Below are 14,363 nucleotides of genomic sequence, written 5' to 3'. Positions count from 1 at the left end.
AAGCCTGCCCTGCTTCCTAGGCCAACACAGAGCCCAGTCCTCTGGGCCTGCCCCTTTGACCAGCAGAGCACCTGCCCCACCTCCTCCATCATCAAGAGTGCTTGACCCACCCCCTCATCAAGCTGAGAGCCAGGCTGCCCTGCCCCCTCAACCTGTGGAGCCTCCTTGGATAGCAGATTGCCTGACTTGCCTGGCCTCTTGACCAGTGGAGTGCCCCCTTCCTGAACTACCAGACTACTAAAATGTGGAGATAAAGCAACAACCCCCAAATGAAAGAAAGGGAGGAAATGCCAGAAAAGGAACTAAGTGAAATGAAGTCAAACAATTTGTCAAGTTAAGAATTCAAAGGAAAGGTTATAAGAGTGCTCAAACAACTTAGTGAGAACAACAAGCATAAATGAATAATGACATAGATGATATAAAGAAGACCATGGAAGGAATGAACAGTAGACTAGAAGAAGCTGAGGTCTGAATTAGCAAATTAGAAGACAAGGTAGGAAAAAAAAAATATTCGGAGCGGCAGTTGGAAAAATAATTAACGTGAAACCTAACAACATCCACATCATAGGAGTGCCAGAAGAGGAATCTGAGCAAGGAATAGAGAACCTGTTTGAAGAAATAGTGACAAAAAACTTCCTTAACCTGGTGAAGGGAAAAGTCATACAAGTCCAGGAAATGAGTCCCAATCAAGATGAACCCAAAAAGACCCACACCAACACACATAATTAAAATGGCAAACATTAAAGCCCTGCTGGTGTGGCTCATTCATTGGTTAATGGTGATCAGGGTTCAATTCTAGGTCAAGGCACATGCCCGGGTTGTGGGCTCAATTCCCAGTGAAGAATATGCAGGAGGCAGCTAATCAATAATTCTCATCACTGATGTTTCTATTTTTCTCTCCCTTCCTCTCTCTGAAATCAGTTTTTAAAAAGGAAAAATAAAATGGCAAACATTAAAGACAAAGAATCTTAAAGGCTGTAAGAGAGACAGACAGTTACCTGCAAGGGAATTCCTATTTGATTGTCAGCAGCTTTCTCAATAGAAACACTTCAGGCTAGAAGAGAGTAGCATGAAGTATACAAAGTAATTGAAGAGCAAGGGACTGAATCCAAGACCATCCAGCATAGCTATCATTCAAAATAGAAGGTGAAATAAAGAGTTTTGCAGGGGGGAAAAAAGGCTAAAGGAGTTTATTACCACCAAACCAGCACTGCAAAAAATGCTAAAGGGACTGTTGTAAGAAGAAGAAATAGAGAGAAAGGAACACAGGCACAAAGAATAAAAATAGCAACCAGCAAATATCAATCAATAATAACCTTAAATGTAAATGGCTTAAATGATCCAATCAAAAGACATGGGTAGCTGAGTGCATAAGAAAATGACCCACATATATGCTGTCTACAAGAGACCAACCTCAGAACAAGACTCACAGGATGAAAGTGAAGAGGTGGGGAAAATTTTTTTCCATGTAAATAGAAATGAAAAGCCAGGGTAGCAATACTGATACCTGACAAAATAAGGGCGTAATAAGAGACAAAGAAGGCCATTTATACAAGAGGCCATAACCCTGTTAAACATATATACACCCAATATAGGAGCACCCTTCTGGAAAACCTTAAGGGAGATATCAACTAAAATTTAATCATAGTAGGGGACTTTAACACCGTATCACTGGAGAGCTCTTCCAGAAAAAAAAATCAACAAGGATACAGGGACCCTTAATGACACACTGGATCAGATGGATTTAATTGACATTTATAGAACATTTCACCTCTAAGCTGCAGAATATATGTTCTTCTCAAGTGCACATGGGTCATTCTCAAAGATAGACCACATGTTAGAACACAAAACAAATCACTACAAGTTCAAGAAGACTGAAATCCTATCAAGCATCTTTTCAGATCACAATGGCATGAAATTAGAAATCATCTACAATAAAAACACTCAAAAATTCAAAACATGGAAGCTAAATAGCATGTTATTAAACAATGAATGGATTGCCAATAAGATCAATGAAGAAATACAAAGCTTCCTGGAAACAAATGAACACACAATAAGCCAAAATCTATGGGACACAGCAAAAGCAGTCCTGAGAGGGAACTTCAAAGCACTACAGGACTATGTAAAAAAAACACACACAAAAATAAGAAAAATTTCTAATAAACTATATAACCATACAATTTAAAGAATCAGAAAGAGAACAACAAGAAAAGCCCAGAGTAAGTAGAAGGAAGGAAATAATCAAGATCAGAGTGGATATAAGTGACAGACTAAAAAAAACAATACAAAAGATCAATGAAACTAAGAACTGGTTTTTTGAAAAGATAAACAAGATTGAACCTTTAGCCAGACTCATCAAGAAACAAAAAGTCAGGATCCAAATAAAATTAGAAACAAAAGACGTGAAGTAACAACTGACACCACAGAAATACAAAGAATTATAAGAAAAGACTGTGAGCAACTATAGGCCAACAATTTGGACAACCTGGATGAAATAGACATATTCCTAGAAAAATACAATCTTCCAAAACTGAACCAGGAAGAATCAGAAAACCTGAATAGAGTGATAACAACTGATGAAATTGAACTCCCAGCAAACAAAAGTTCTGGCCTGAATGGCTTCACAGGAGTTTTATCAAATATTCAAAGAACTAACAACTATCCTTCTCAAACTATTCCAAAAAATCCAAAGGAAGGAATACTTCCAAACACTTTTTGAGAGGCCAGCACTGTCCTAATTCCAAAACCAGATAAAGACACTACAAAAAAAAAAAAGAGAATTACAGACCAATATCCCTGATGAACATAGATGCTAAAATCATCAACAAAATATTAGCAGATCAGATCCAGCAATATATTAAAAAGTTCATACACTATGACCCTGTGGGATTTATTCCAGGGATGCAAGGTGGGAGGAGGGCAATGGGGGGGCGGGGAGGCAAAAGGGGAGGCAATCTGTAATACTGTTGACAAGACATTTTTTAAAAGATGAGGAAAAATACAAAACAATGACAAATAATATCTCTAAATGCTATGTGGTAAAAATAAAGTAATATATATGGGAATGATACACAATAATTTTATGGTGTTCTTTGAGGGGGAGAAAAAGAAAAGGAATTGGTGGTGACATTGATGTATCTGTAACTTAATTCTTATTAAATAAGATATCTGAAACAAATACGGCAAAATATTAGCATCTGTTGGTTCTTGGTATATGGTACATAGGTGTTTCTATTTACTTTGTGCTCAAAATGTTTCATAACTTAAAATGAAAAAGAAATGGGTACAGTATTCCACAGTCTCATGATAGGCTGGCTGCATAAAACCATGGAGGCAGCTCATTAAATGGATTCTGGAGCTCTCTCCTGCCCACTCACTCAATCATTAGGGATACCAGATGGGAATCTGGATTCAATAGAAACTCCAGATGATTCTGATATATAAACAGGTTTAGGAACTACTGTGACTTCTACAAATGCTCAACACAGGGACTGCCACCTCCTGTGTTCTGTATGAAACTTCTGGTAATACAGACTAAGATTGTGTTAGCTCTTGGTGGGAAGACTGTTCAGAGTAAGGAGACCAAGCTGGAAAATGATTTTCAGCATGTTATATAGGAGCAGCTGAAGGAACTAGTTATTTGGCATTGAAAAAAAAAACAAGACCTGTAGCAATTGTCAAATATTGCAAAGTAGGGTATGCATATAGAATTAGTTTTGTAACTTAAATTTCTCTAGCTTCACTGGATGGAACCGGTTTGGGGTCTTTAACAAGGGCTCTAACTGTTCAATAATTGAATGGTTTGCTTTTTGGAAATTGTATCCTTTTCCAGGATGCCTTATTCCTGGAAATAGAGGATATTAGGAATGTAGAGAAGGAATTCCTACATGGACTGGAAGGTTGGCATAGGTAACATGAAAAATCCCTTTTAATGCCAAGGGTGTTTTTCCTTTGTGGTTCTTTTTTTGTTATGTTTTCACACAAGTACATTTCCGTTTTCTGGTTTTTCTATAGTGAACATGGAATTCTTGAGTAACCCCCCCCTCCCCCCCGGGGAAATAAACAATGTTTATTTTTCCCTCCTCCCCCAATTGTATTTTGGAAAACCTTTCTTTTCAATAAGTAATCTCTTTTCATCCTCTTATTTCTATCATGATTTCCATTTTACCAAATCTGAGGGATACCTGTGGTATCTTATTTACCTCTTCTTGTTAAAATAAGCATTTCTTAAAATCACTGATACTCTGCATTTTTATAGTATTTCTAATCTTGTTCTTTCTGAGAACTGTGGGCTTCTCTTCCACTATAGAGTTGAAGGTTGATAAATTAAATTTGATCTTTTTAAAAGAAGGTCACTGACACTATTTAGAAAATGTTAATTAATGAAGTCCCTCACAATGGAGCCATCCTGTAGGGGATAGTGACATTTCATACCTCTGCAAGGGCCTGGTACATTGAAAGGCACTCTGTATGAGTATTTGTTCAGTGTCTCTTTTCAGATAGTCATAAAGTAAAGTATAACTAGCCTATAATACATCATTAAAAAGTATTTGTTAGACAAAAGAATACCTTGACACATCATAGGTGTCTGGTAGATTATTGTACTTTTAACCAGAGATTGAAAAAGATTTATTTAGCAATTTCTTTTTATAAAGTCACCCCACATTACCAACGTTAATAGAGTTCTATTTTTCACAGAAAAATTTTGAAAGATCTATCTTCTGAAGATACACGGGGCAGAAAAGGAGACGGAGAAAATCCTGGAGTTTCTGCTGTCACTCCTATGTCTGTTCCAACTTCCATCTATCAGACTAGCACCGGACAGTACAGTATGTATAGGAAAAATTTCTACCTGATAGATACATAAAAACTAACCTTTCCATGTAAAGAAGGTGTGTAGAAAGACTGTCATACTTCAATAGTGATGATAATTGAGCCAGAAATACAGCAAAGTACTTTTCAGCATTATCTCCTTAAAATTTATGAGGTAGGTAGTTATCAATTTATGAGGTAACTGAAGCTTATAGAGTTAAATAATGTCCCTAAAGTAGTCACACAGCTTATAAATGATACACTTAGTTTGGGGTAAAAGTATGTTTTACAAATGCATGGATTATCTAACCACCACCACCACTATCAAGATATAGTCCATCAGCCCTAGCCGGATGTCTCAGTTGGTTGGAGCATTGTCCTATACACAAAAAGGTTGTGGATTCAGTTCCTAGTCAGGGCACATAATTAGATCCCTAGTTGGAGTGCATACAGGAGGCAACCAATCAATGTTTCTCTCTCGTATTGATCTTTCTCTCCCCGCCTTTCCTTTCTTAAATTAATAAAACTTATCCTCAGGTGAGGATTAAAAAAAATAAAAGATATAGTCCATCACCTCAAGAAATTCACTTGGACCATTCATTTTATTTTATTTTAAATATAATTTTACTGATTTCAGAGAGGCAGGGAGAGGGGGAGAGAGAGAGAAACATTAATGATGAGAGAGAATCATGGATCAGCTTTCTCCTGCATGCCCCCTACTGGGGATCTAGCCCACAACCTGGGCATGTGCCCTGACCGGGAATCGAACCGTGACTTCCTGGATCACAAGTTGACCCTCAACCACTGAGCCACGCTGAGCCGGACCATCCATTTTAAATAGTCTCTCCTTTACTCCTAACCACTGTTCTTCAAGTCTAACTGGTTCTTGCCACAAAATAATATGTTCCATCTAACCATCTCAAGTCACTACCACCACCTTGTTGCACACATGTCTGAATTACTACAGTAGGCATCCAGTTGGTTATCTTGCTTCCATACTTACTCTAATAGTTTTCTGTACTGCAGTGAAAGTGATTTATTTAAAATGTCATTAGATCACACCACTCTTGCTTACAATCCTCCAGTGATGTTCCATCACACTTTAGAACAAATTCTACAAGGCATTGCTTTCAGGATCTGGTCTTTCCTGCCACTCCGATCTCATCCCCTGCCACTTGGTGGCATTCTGGCCACACAGACTTTCTCCCTGTTTCCTTCAATACAAGGAACTTGTTTCTCACTCAGGATTTTTGTCATTGTCATCCCACTGCCTGGCACGTTCTTCTACAAGATCCTCACCTGGCTTGTATTCTCACTTCTACTCTGCTTAACTGTCACCTCCTCAAAGAGACTCCTCTTATTTTATTTATTTATTCATTTTTATTGATTTCAGAGAGGAAGGGAGAGGGAGAGAGAGATAGAAACATTAATGATGAGAGAGAATCATTGATTGGCTGCCTTCCTGCATGCCCCACAGGGGAGCAAACCTGCAACTTGGGCATGTGCCCTTACTGGGAATCAAACCGTGACCTCTTGGTTCATAGGTCAATGCTCAACCACTGAGCCACACCAGCTGGGCAAAGAGACTCCTCTTTTTAAAATATGCCGCTGCTCCTTTTAGTTTTCTTTATTTTCTAATATTTTTATAGCATTTATATATAACTAGTAGCCCATCGCACAAAATAGTGCGCAGTAGGCCGGGTACTGCAGCGCACCGCCAGGAGCCGCGCTGCTTCTATGGGAGCCAGAAGCGAGTGTGGGTGCTGGAGGGAGCTGTGCTGCTTCTGTGGGAGGTGGGCCCGCCGTCTCCTCTCCAGGCCTGCGCTCAGCCGCGGAAGCTGCGGGGTGGCCCCCCTGTCCTCCAGAGGCCCTCCATGGCCGGGACATCGCCGCGGTGATGAAGCAAGCGTCCTGCCCCGGCCACTCTGCACCCGCTGCCCAGAGGTCCTCTGTCGCCACAGCGACGAAGCAAGCATTCCGCCAGACCGCTCACACTGCCCACTCTCAGCAGCAGCCCCCCCCCCCCCCCCCGCCAGGACTGGGGAACTGGAGTGCCGCCATCTTGTGGCTATGGGCACCTCCATCTTTGTGATGGAGTGATGGTTAATTTGCATATTACTCTTTTATTAGATAGGATTATTAAAAAGTACATAGTTCAAAATAAAGAAGTACATAGTTCAATTATGTAATTATCTGTTAGCTAATTTATGAGATAATCTATGTTAAGTTCCTTGTGGGAAATAACTTGGTCTTGTTCACAGTTCTATCCTTAGCATATAGGGCCTGGCACATAGTAGGCATTCAGTAAAATTTGTTATGAATAAGTGATTTAAAGAATAAAAATAGAATACTTCCTTGAGAAAATGTAAGAAACTGGGCATAATGATTGCAAGGAAGGAAACTTGGGAACAGACATCAGAGGCAGATGGGAGGTTCACTTGCATTTTGAACAAAACAATTTTTTTTTTACCATATACATGCATTACTACTTCCTCAAAAATATTTTTTTAAATTTTATTTTTCAACTACCATTGACATTCAGTATCATTTTATATTAATTTTAGGCATATAGCCTAGTGGTTAGATAATTATATAATTTATAAAGTGTTCCCCCTGGTAATTCAAGTATTATACCCACCTGGCACCATACATAGTTATTATAATACTAGTGGCCCGGTGCACGAAATTTGTGCACAGGGGTGGGGAGGGTGTTCCTCAGCCCAGCCTGCACCTTCTCCAATCTGGGACCCCTCGAAGGATGTCCTACTGCCGGTTTACAGGGATCTGGCCTAAACCAGCAGTCTGGCATCCCTCTCACAATCTAGGACTGCTGGCTCCAGCTGCTCACCTGCCTACCTGATTGCCCCTAACCACTCTGCCTGCTGGTCTGCTCACCCCCAACTGTCCCCCGCCGCTGGCCTGCTCGCCCCCAACTGCCCCCCTGCTGTCCTGATCACCTCCAACTGACCCCCCACTGACGGCCTGCTCACCCCCAACTGTGCCCCCTGTTGGTCTGCTTACCCCCAACGGCCCCACCCCTACCAGCCTGATCACCCACAACTGTCATCCCATCCTGGCCTGATTACCCCCTGGCGACCCAAGCTCCCAGCCCCTCTTTTTTTTCTTAGCGCCTCGTTGAGTGGAGGCCAGGGCGGGGCAGGAAGCTTGGCTTCCTCCATCGCGGGGGCAACCCAAGCCTCCTGCTCGCTCCAGCTCTGTGGCTGCTGCCATCTTGGTTGGGTGAATTTGCATACTCGCTCCTGATTGGCTTGTGGGAGGTATGGTCAATTTGCATGTTTCTCTTTTATTAGTATAGATTATTGACTATTTTCCCAGTGCTGAACTTTACATTCCCATGACTATTTTTTAACTACCAGTTTGTACTTCTTTTGTTTTTGAATATATTTTTCCTGATTTCAGAGAGGAAAGAAGAGGCAAAGAGAGGTAGAAACATCAATGATGAGAGAGAATCATTAATTGGCTATCTCCTGCATGCCCCCCAGTCGGGACCAAGCCCGCAACCTGGGCATGTACTCTGACCAGGAATCAAACCGTGACCTCCTGGTTCATAGGTCGACACTCACCACTGAGCCACACCAGCTGTGCCTAATTTGTACTTCTTAATCCCTTTACCTTTTCACCCATTCCCCAAAACCCCTTCCCCTCTGGTCATCACCAGTTTGTTCCCTGCATTCCACCCCCCCAAAATTTTAAAGATAACATATTTGCAAGTTAAAAATTACGATACAGTTGTATCTCCCTCCCCCTTGTCTGCAAAAGATATGTTCCAAGACCCCCAGTGGATGCCTGAAACCATGGATAGTACCAACCCTTGTAACATGGTTTTTTGCTATACATACAGTAAACTATTATTTTGGGTAGCATGATCCAATAGAACTTCCTTAATGATGGAAGTGTTCTATATCTGCATTGTCCAGTATAGTAGCCACTAAGCCATGTTTGACTATTGAGTAGTTGAAATGTGGCTGGTGAGCTCTGGCCAGTGTGGCTCAGTTTGTTGGGAGTAGTCCCATACACCAAAAGGGTGCCATTTCTATTCCCAGTCAGGGCACATGCCTGAGTTGTGGACTGGATCCCCACTTGGGGGCTTGCAGAAGGCAGCTGATTTATGTTTCTCTATCATCAGTGTTTCTCTCCTCCTCCTCTCTCAAAAATCAATAAAAATCTATTTAAAAAAAAAAAAAGGAGCCCCAACATGGCAATGGGCAGGATCAGAGTGAGTGGGTGAGTGCAAGGGAGAATGTGGGGGGTTGTGATTGTAGAAGGGCATCTGTCTGTGGGAGGGGGAACTCTGGGAGAGCAGATCAGGCGCTCATAGCTATGGGACGCAGCATGCTGCTCCCCTGGGTGCGTTTCTCTGCTTAATAGAGGGGAGCTCACCATTGTGGGGGAGCTGCAGGATCCCCCACAGGAGGAGGCTGCAGGGCACAAACCTGCCCCAGCACCTCTAGGCCATGGTCACAGGCGCAGGGCCCCACAGCAGGGACACAAAGCCCCTGACATACAGATCAGACATAGCAGCTCTGTGCGCTGTGGGTCTTGGAGTACTGGCTGGGGCCTGCCTCACTGCATTGGCTACTGGGGCACGCCCTGCCCTCTCTACAGCTGAGCACCCTGCTGCCAGCCATGTTGGTATAGGGTCATCTGGCCTGCCCCGCCTCCTCCACCAGCAGGTCAGCGCCCTGCTCAGCCCATGCCCTGCAACAGAGGGAGAGGCACAGCCAGGCCTGCCCCTTCACCAGCTGAGTAGCACCTGGACCTGCCTAGCCTGCCCCTACACCAGATGAAGGGCACTCAATCTGCTCCCTGCACTAGTGGAGCAGCATCCACCTGCCCCACCACCTTGAAAAGAGGCTCACCTGGACACAGTGACCTGCTGCCAAACCCAGCACGCCCAACCCGGTATTCCTGGACAGTTGGCCCCACCACCTTAAAGTGGTGCATCCAGCACTGCCAGCATGACCCAACGCCACCAGACACAGACATGCCACCACAACCCTCTGTGCCTGGACAAAAGGCCCTGCTGCCTGACGGCCTGGTAGAAGTGACCTGACACCTTGGGATGCTGGACCTGCCACAGTGACCCAGCATACCTAACCTGGTGTCTCCAGAAAATCGGACACACTACTGTGACACCCTGCATGACCAATAATCTCTGGACACAAAGACCCATTCCCAGGACCCCACCAGCCTTACCCGGTGCCCCAGACTGCTAGGCTGCTAAAATAGGGAGATAAAAAAACAAGCACCCCCCCCGCCCCCCCGCAAATGAAAGAAAAGGAGAAATCACCAGAAAAGAAACTAAATGAAATGGAAGAAACTAAATGAAATGGAAGCAAGCAGTCTGTCAGGTAAAGAATTCAAAGTAATGGTCATAGGGTGATCAAACAACTCAGTGAGAACTATAAACAACTTAATCTATAATAATAAAAGTGTAATGTGCAAATCAACCAAATGACCAAACAGCAGAACGACGGTCCGGACAACCTTCTGGACAACCACACTATGACACGCACTGTTGCCAGTCCAGCCAATGCGGGTGTGATGCAATTGGTCAGGGGCCCGCCATCGCCCCGTGATCGCCCCTCAGAGGAAGGCCCAGGCCACCCCCTGCAGGGCAATCGATGGGGGGGCTCCATGATCGATCGCCCCAAAGAGAGAGTCCCAGGCCACCCTCTGCGTGATGATTGATCGTGGAGCCCCAGCTGGGTGGTGGGGCCTCCCTCTGCTGGAAGGTAGATTGCGGAGCCCCACAATCATTCGCCCCAAGGAGGGAGGCCCAGGCTACCTGGCCAGCAGCACTACGGCGGGTGAGTGGGTCCTCCCTCTATGGAGCCATTGATCACAGAGCCCCGTGATCGATCGCCCTGCAGCGAGAGGCCCAGGCCACCTGGCTGGTGGTGCTGCAGCAGATGGCAGGGGCCTCCCTCTGCGGGGCAATTGATCTGGGGGCCCTGAGATTGATAGCCCCACAGAGGGAGGCCCAGGCCACCAGCCAGCGACACTGTGGCAGGTGTGCAGAGCCAGCCAGCAATCACCCCACAGAGGGAGGCCTAGGCCAGCCAAGCGATCGCACCCCAAACCTGTTGCCCGCAGAGGGATGTGACTGGTGGCAGGGGGGGTGCAACACTGCACAGATGGCAAGCAGTGGAGGGGGCAGGGCCAGCTGCCAGCATCCAGGGGAAGGAAAACCCCAATAGGCCCTGATCGCTGGCCAGGCCTGGGACCCTACCTGAGGGGTCCCAGATTGTGAGAGGGCTCAGGCTGGGCTGAGCGGTACCCCCCTCCCCTGTGCATGAATTTCATGCACCAGGTCTCTAGTGAGCATTATAAGGGACTTAATGAGAACTACAACCACATGAAAAGAGAGATTGAAAAAATAAATAAAAATCAATCGGAAATGAAGAATGACATAGCTAAAATAACACCCTGCAAAGATTCACAAGTAGACTACAAGAAGCTGAGGACTGAAGTAGCAAATTAGAAGATAAGGTTTTAAAAAATCACCTATTCAGACCAGCAATTGAAAAAAAAAAATTAAAAGGAGGAGGAGAGTTTAAGGGAGCTTTGGGACAACATGAAACATAACAGCATTTGCATGAAAGGGGCACCAGAAGGAGAAGAATCTGAGCAACAAATACAGAACCTGTTTGAAGAAATGATGACAGAAAACTTCCCTGACCTGGTGAAAAAAGTCTCACACAAGTCCAGGAAACACAGAGAGGCCCAGTGAAGATGAACCCAAAAAGAGGCACACCAGGACACATCATAATTAAAATGGCAAATGTTAAAGATAAAGAATCTTAAAGGTTGCAAGAGAGAGATGAAAAGTCACCTACAGGGGAGTTCCCATTAGACTGTCATCTGATTTCTTAATAGAAACACTCCAAGCCAGAAGGGAATGGCGTGAAGTATACAAAGTAATGAAAAGTAAGAGACTGAATCTAAGACTACTCTATCCAGCAAGGCTATCATTCAAATTTAAGATGAAATTAGTAGCTTTGCAGACAGAAAAAGGCTAAAGGAGTTTATTACCACCAAACCAGCACTGCAAAAAATGCTACAGAGACTTTAATAAGAAGAAATAGAGAGGGAGGAACACAGACATCAAGAATAAAAATGGCAGCAAATAAGTACCTATCAATAATAACCTTAAAAGTAAATGCCTTAAATGCTCCAATCAAAAGCCATAGGGTTGCCGAAGCTGGTTTGGCTCAGTGGATAGAGCGTTGGCCTGCGGACTGAAGGGTCCCAGGTTCGATTCCGGTCAAGGGCACGTACCTTGGTTGCGGGCACTTCCCCAGTAGGAGGTGTGCAGGAGGCAGCTGATCGATATTTCTCTCTCATCGATGTTTCTAACTCTCTATCCCTCTCCCTTCCTCTCTGTAAAATATCAATAAAATATATTTAAAAAACAAAACAAAAAAACCATAGGGTAGCTGAATGGATGAGAAAACATGACCCATATATATGCTGTCTACAAGAGATCAACTTCAGAACAAAAGACTCACACAAGATGAAAGTAACAGGATGGAAAAAAAACTTCCCATGCAAATGGAATTGAAAAGAAAACCTGGGGTAGCAATACTCATATCTGACAAAATAGATTTCAAAATGGAGGCCTTAAGAAAAGAAATGAAGGCCACTTCATAATACTAAAGGGATTGATACAATAAGAGGATATAATTCTGGTATATTTGCACCCAATATAGAAGCAGCCAAATATATTAATAAAAAACTTATGGAAGACTTAAAGAGAGAAATTGATAGCAATATAATTATAGTAGGGGACTTTAACACCCCACTGACATCACTGGATAGATCTTCTAGAACAGTGGTTCTCAACCTTTCTAATGCCACGACCCTTTAATACAGTTCCTCATGTTGTGGTGACCCCAACCATAAAATTATTTTTGTTGCTACTTTATAACTGTAATTTTGCTACTGTTATGAATCGTAATGTAAATATCTGTGTTTTCCGATGGTCTTAGGCTCTACAGCAGCGGTTCTCAACCTGTGGGTCACGACCCACAGGTTGAGAACTGCTAGCAGGGTCACCTAAGACCATCGGTGATGAACACAGATGCTAAAATCCTCAACAAAATATTAGCAAATTGGATCCAGCAGTATATTAAAAAAAATCATACACTATGCCCAAGTGGTATTTATTCCAGGGATGCAAGGCTAGTACAATATTCACATATCAATAAATGTGATACATCACATAATCAAAATGAAAAACTAAAAGCACATGATCTTATCAATAGATGCAGAAAAAGCCCAACATCCAACATCCATTTTTTTAAAAAATATATTTTTATTGATTTCAGAGAGGGAGCGAGAGACAGAAACATCGATGATGAGAGAGAACTACTGATAGGCTGCCTCCTGCACACCTCCCACTGGGGATCAAGCCTGCAACCCTGGCATGTGCCCTTGACAGGACTCGAACTCAGGACCCTTCAGTCCATAGGACAGTGCTCTATCCACTGAGCCAAACCAGCTAGGGCCAACACCCATTTTTTATAAAAACTCTCAGCAAAGTGGAAATAGAGGTGTCATATCTAAAAATAATAAAGGCCACATATGACAAACTTAAAGCCAACATCATACTCAATGAGCAAAACCTAAAATAATTTCCCCTAATAACAGGAACAAGACAGGGTTGTGCCCTTTCACCACTGGAAGTCCTAGCCACAGTGATCAGACAAGAAGAAGAAATAAAAGGCATACAAATTGGAAAGGAGGGAGTAAAACTGTAACTAATTGCAGAAGACATGATATTGTACATAGAAAACCCTAAAGACTGCACTAAGAAGCTACTAGATTTAATAAATGATTTTGACAATGTAGCAGGACACAAAATTAACACCCAGATATCATTGGCCATTTTATATACCAACTAGAGAGAGGCCCGTTGCATGAAGAATCGTGCAATAGGCCTTCCTTCTCTGGCACCCGGGACCTGGGTCGCAGCGGAGCCAAACCTGCAGAATGTTGAAAAAAGAGGTAGAAGAAAATAAACAAGTGTAAGAATATACCATGTTCTTGAATTGGTAGAATCAACATCATTAAAATGTTCACATTATCCAAAGCAATCTATAGATTCGGTGCAATCCCTATTAAAATACCAATGGTATATTTCAAAGATCTAGAACAAACACTCCAAAACTTTATATAGAACCAAAAAAGAACCCGATATCAAGCTATACTAGAAAGCCACTGCAACCAAACATAGCCTCGTACTGGCTCAAGAACAGCCATATAGATCAATGGAACAGAACAGAGAACCCAGAAATTGACCCAAGCCATTATGCTTAATTAATTGACAAAGGAGGCAAGAGTATACAAAGGAGTAAAAGTGGTCTCTTCAATAAAATGGTTTGGGGATCATTAGACAGTTGCATGCCAGAAAATGAAACTAGACCACCAACTTACACCAAACCCAACAATAAACTCAAAATGGATAAAAGACTTAAATGTGAGTCATGAAACCATAAAAATCCTAGAAGAAAATGTTGGCAACAAAA

At 42.9% G+C, this 14,363-nt stretch overlaps 1 protein-coding gene across 7 annotated transcripts in view; it reads left to right on the top strand.

The window, feature by feature from the left end:
* ATF1 (activating transcription factor 1) overlaps window positions 1-14,363 on the top strand; it is an 81,981-nt gene that overhangs the window by 57,044 nt on the left and 10,574 nt on the right. For 6 of the 7 annotated variants that reach the window (XM_080662800.1, XM_080662804.1, XM_080662802.1 and 3 more), the window contains one exon: window positions 4,699-4,829. The exons of the other annotated variant lie outside the window; for it this stretch is intronic. In XM_080662800.1, coding sequence (XP_080518926.1) covers window positions 4,699-4,829 — 131 coding nt within the window. The remainder of the gene's footprint in view (window positions 1-4,698; window positions 4,830-14,363) is intronic. 7 annotated transcript variants of the gene reach the window in all.

The sequence above is a fragment of the Plecotus auritus genome (assembly GCF_963455305.1).
Source record: "Plecotus auritus genome assembly, chromosome: 3".
NCBI lineage: Eukaryota > Metazoa > Chordata > Mammalia > Chiroptera > Vespertilionidae > Plecotus > Plecotus auritus.
Note: the sequence above shows the minus strand (reverse complement) of the source record. Positions and strands in the feature narration are given on the sequence as shown.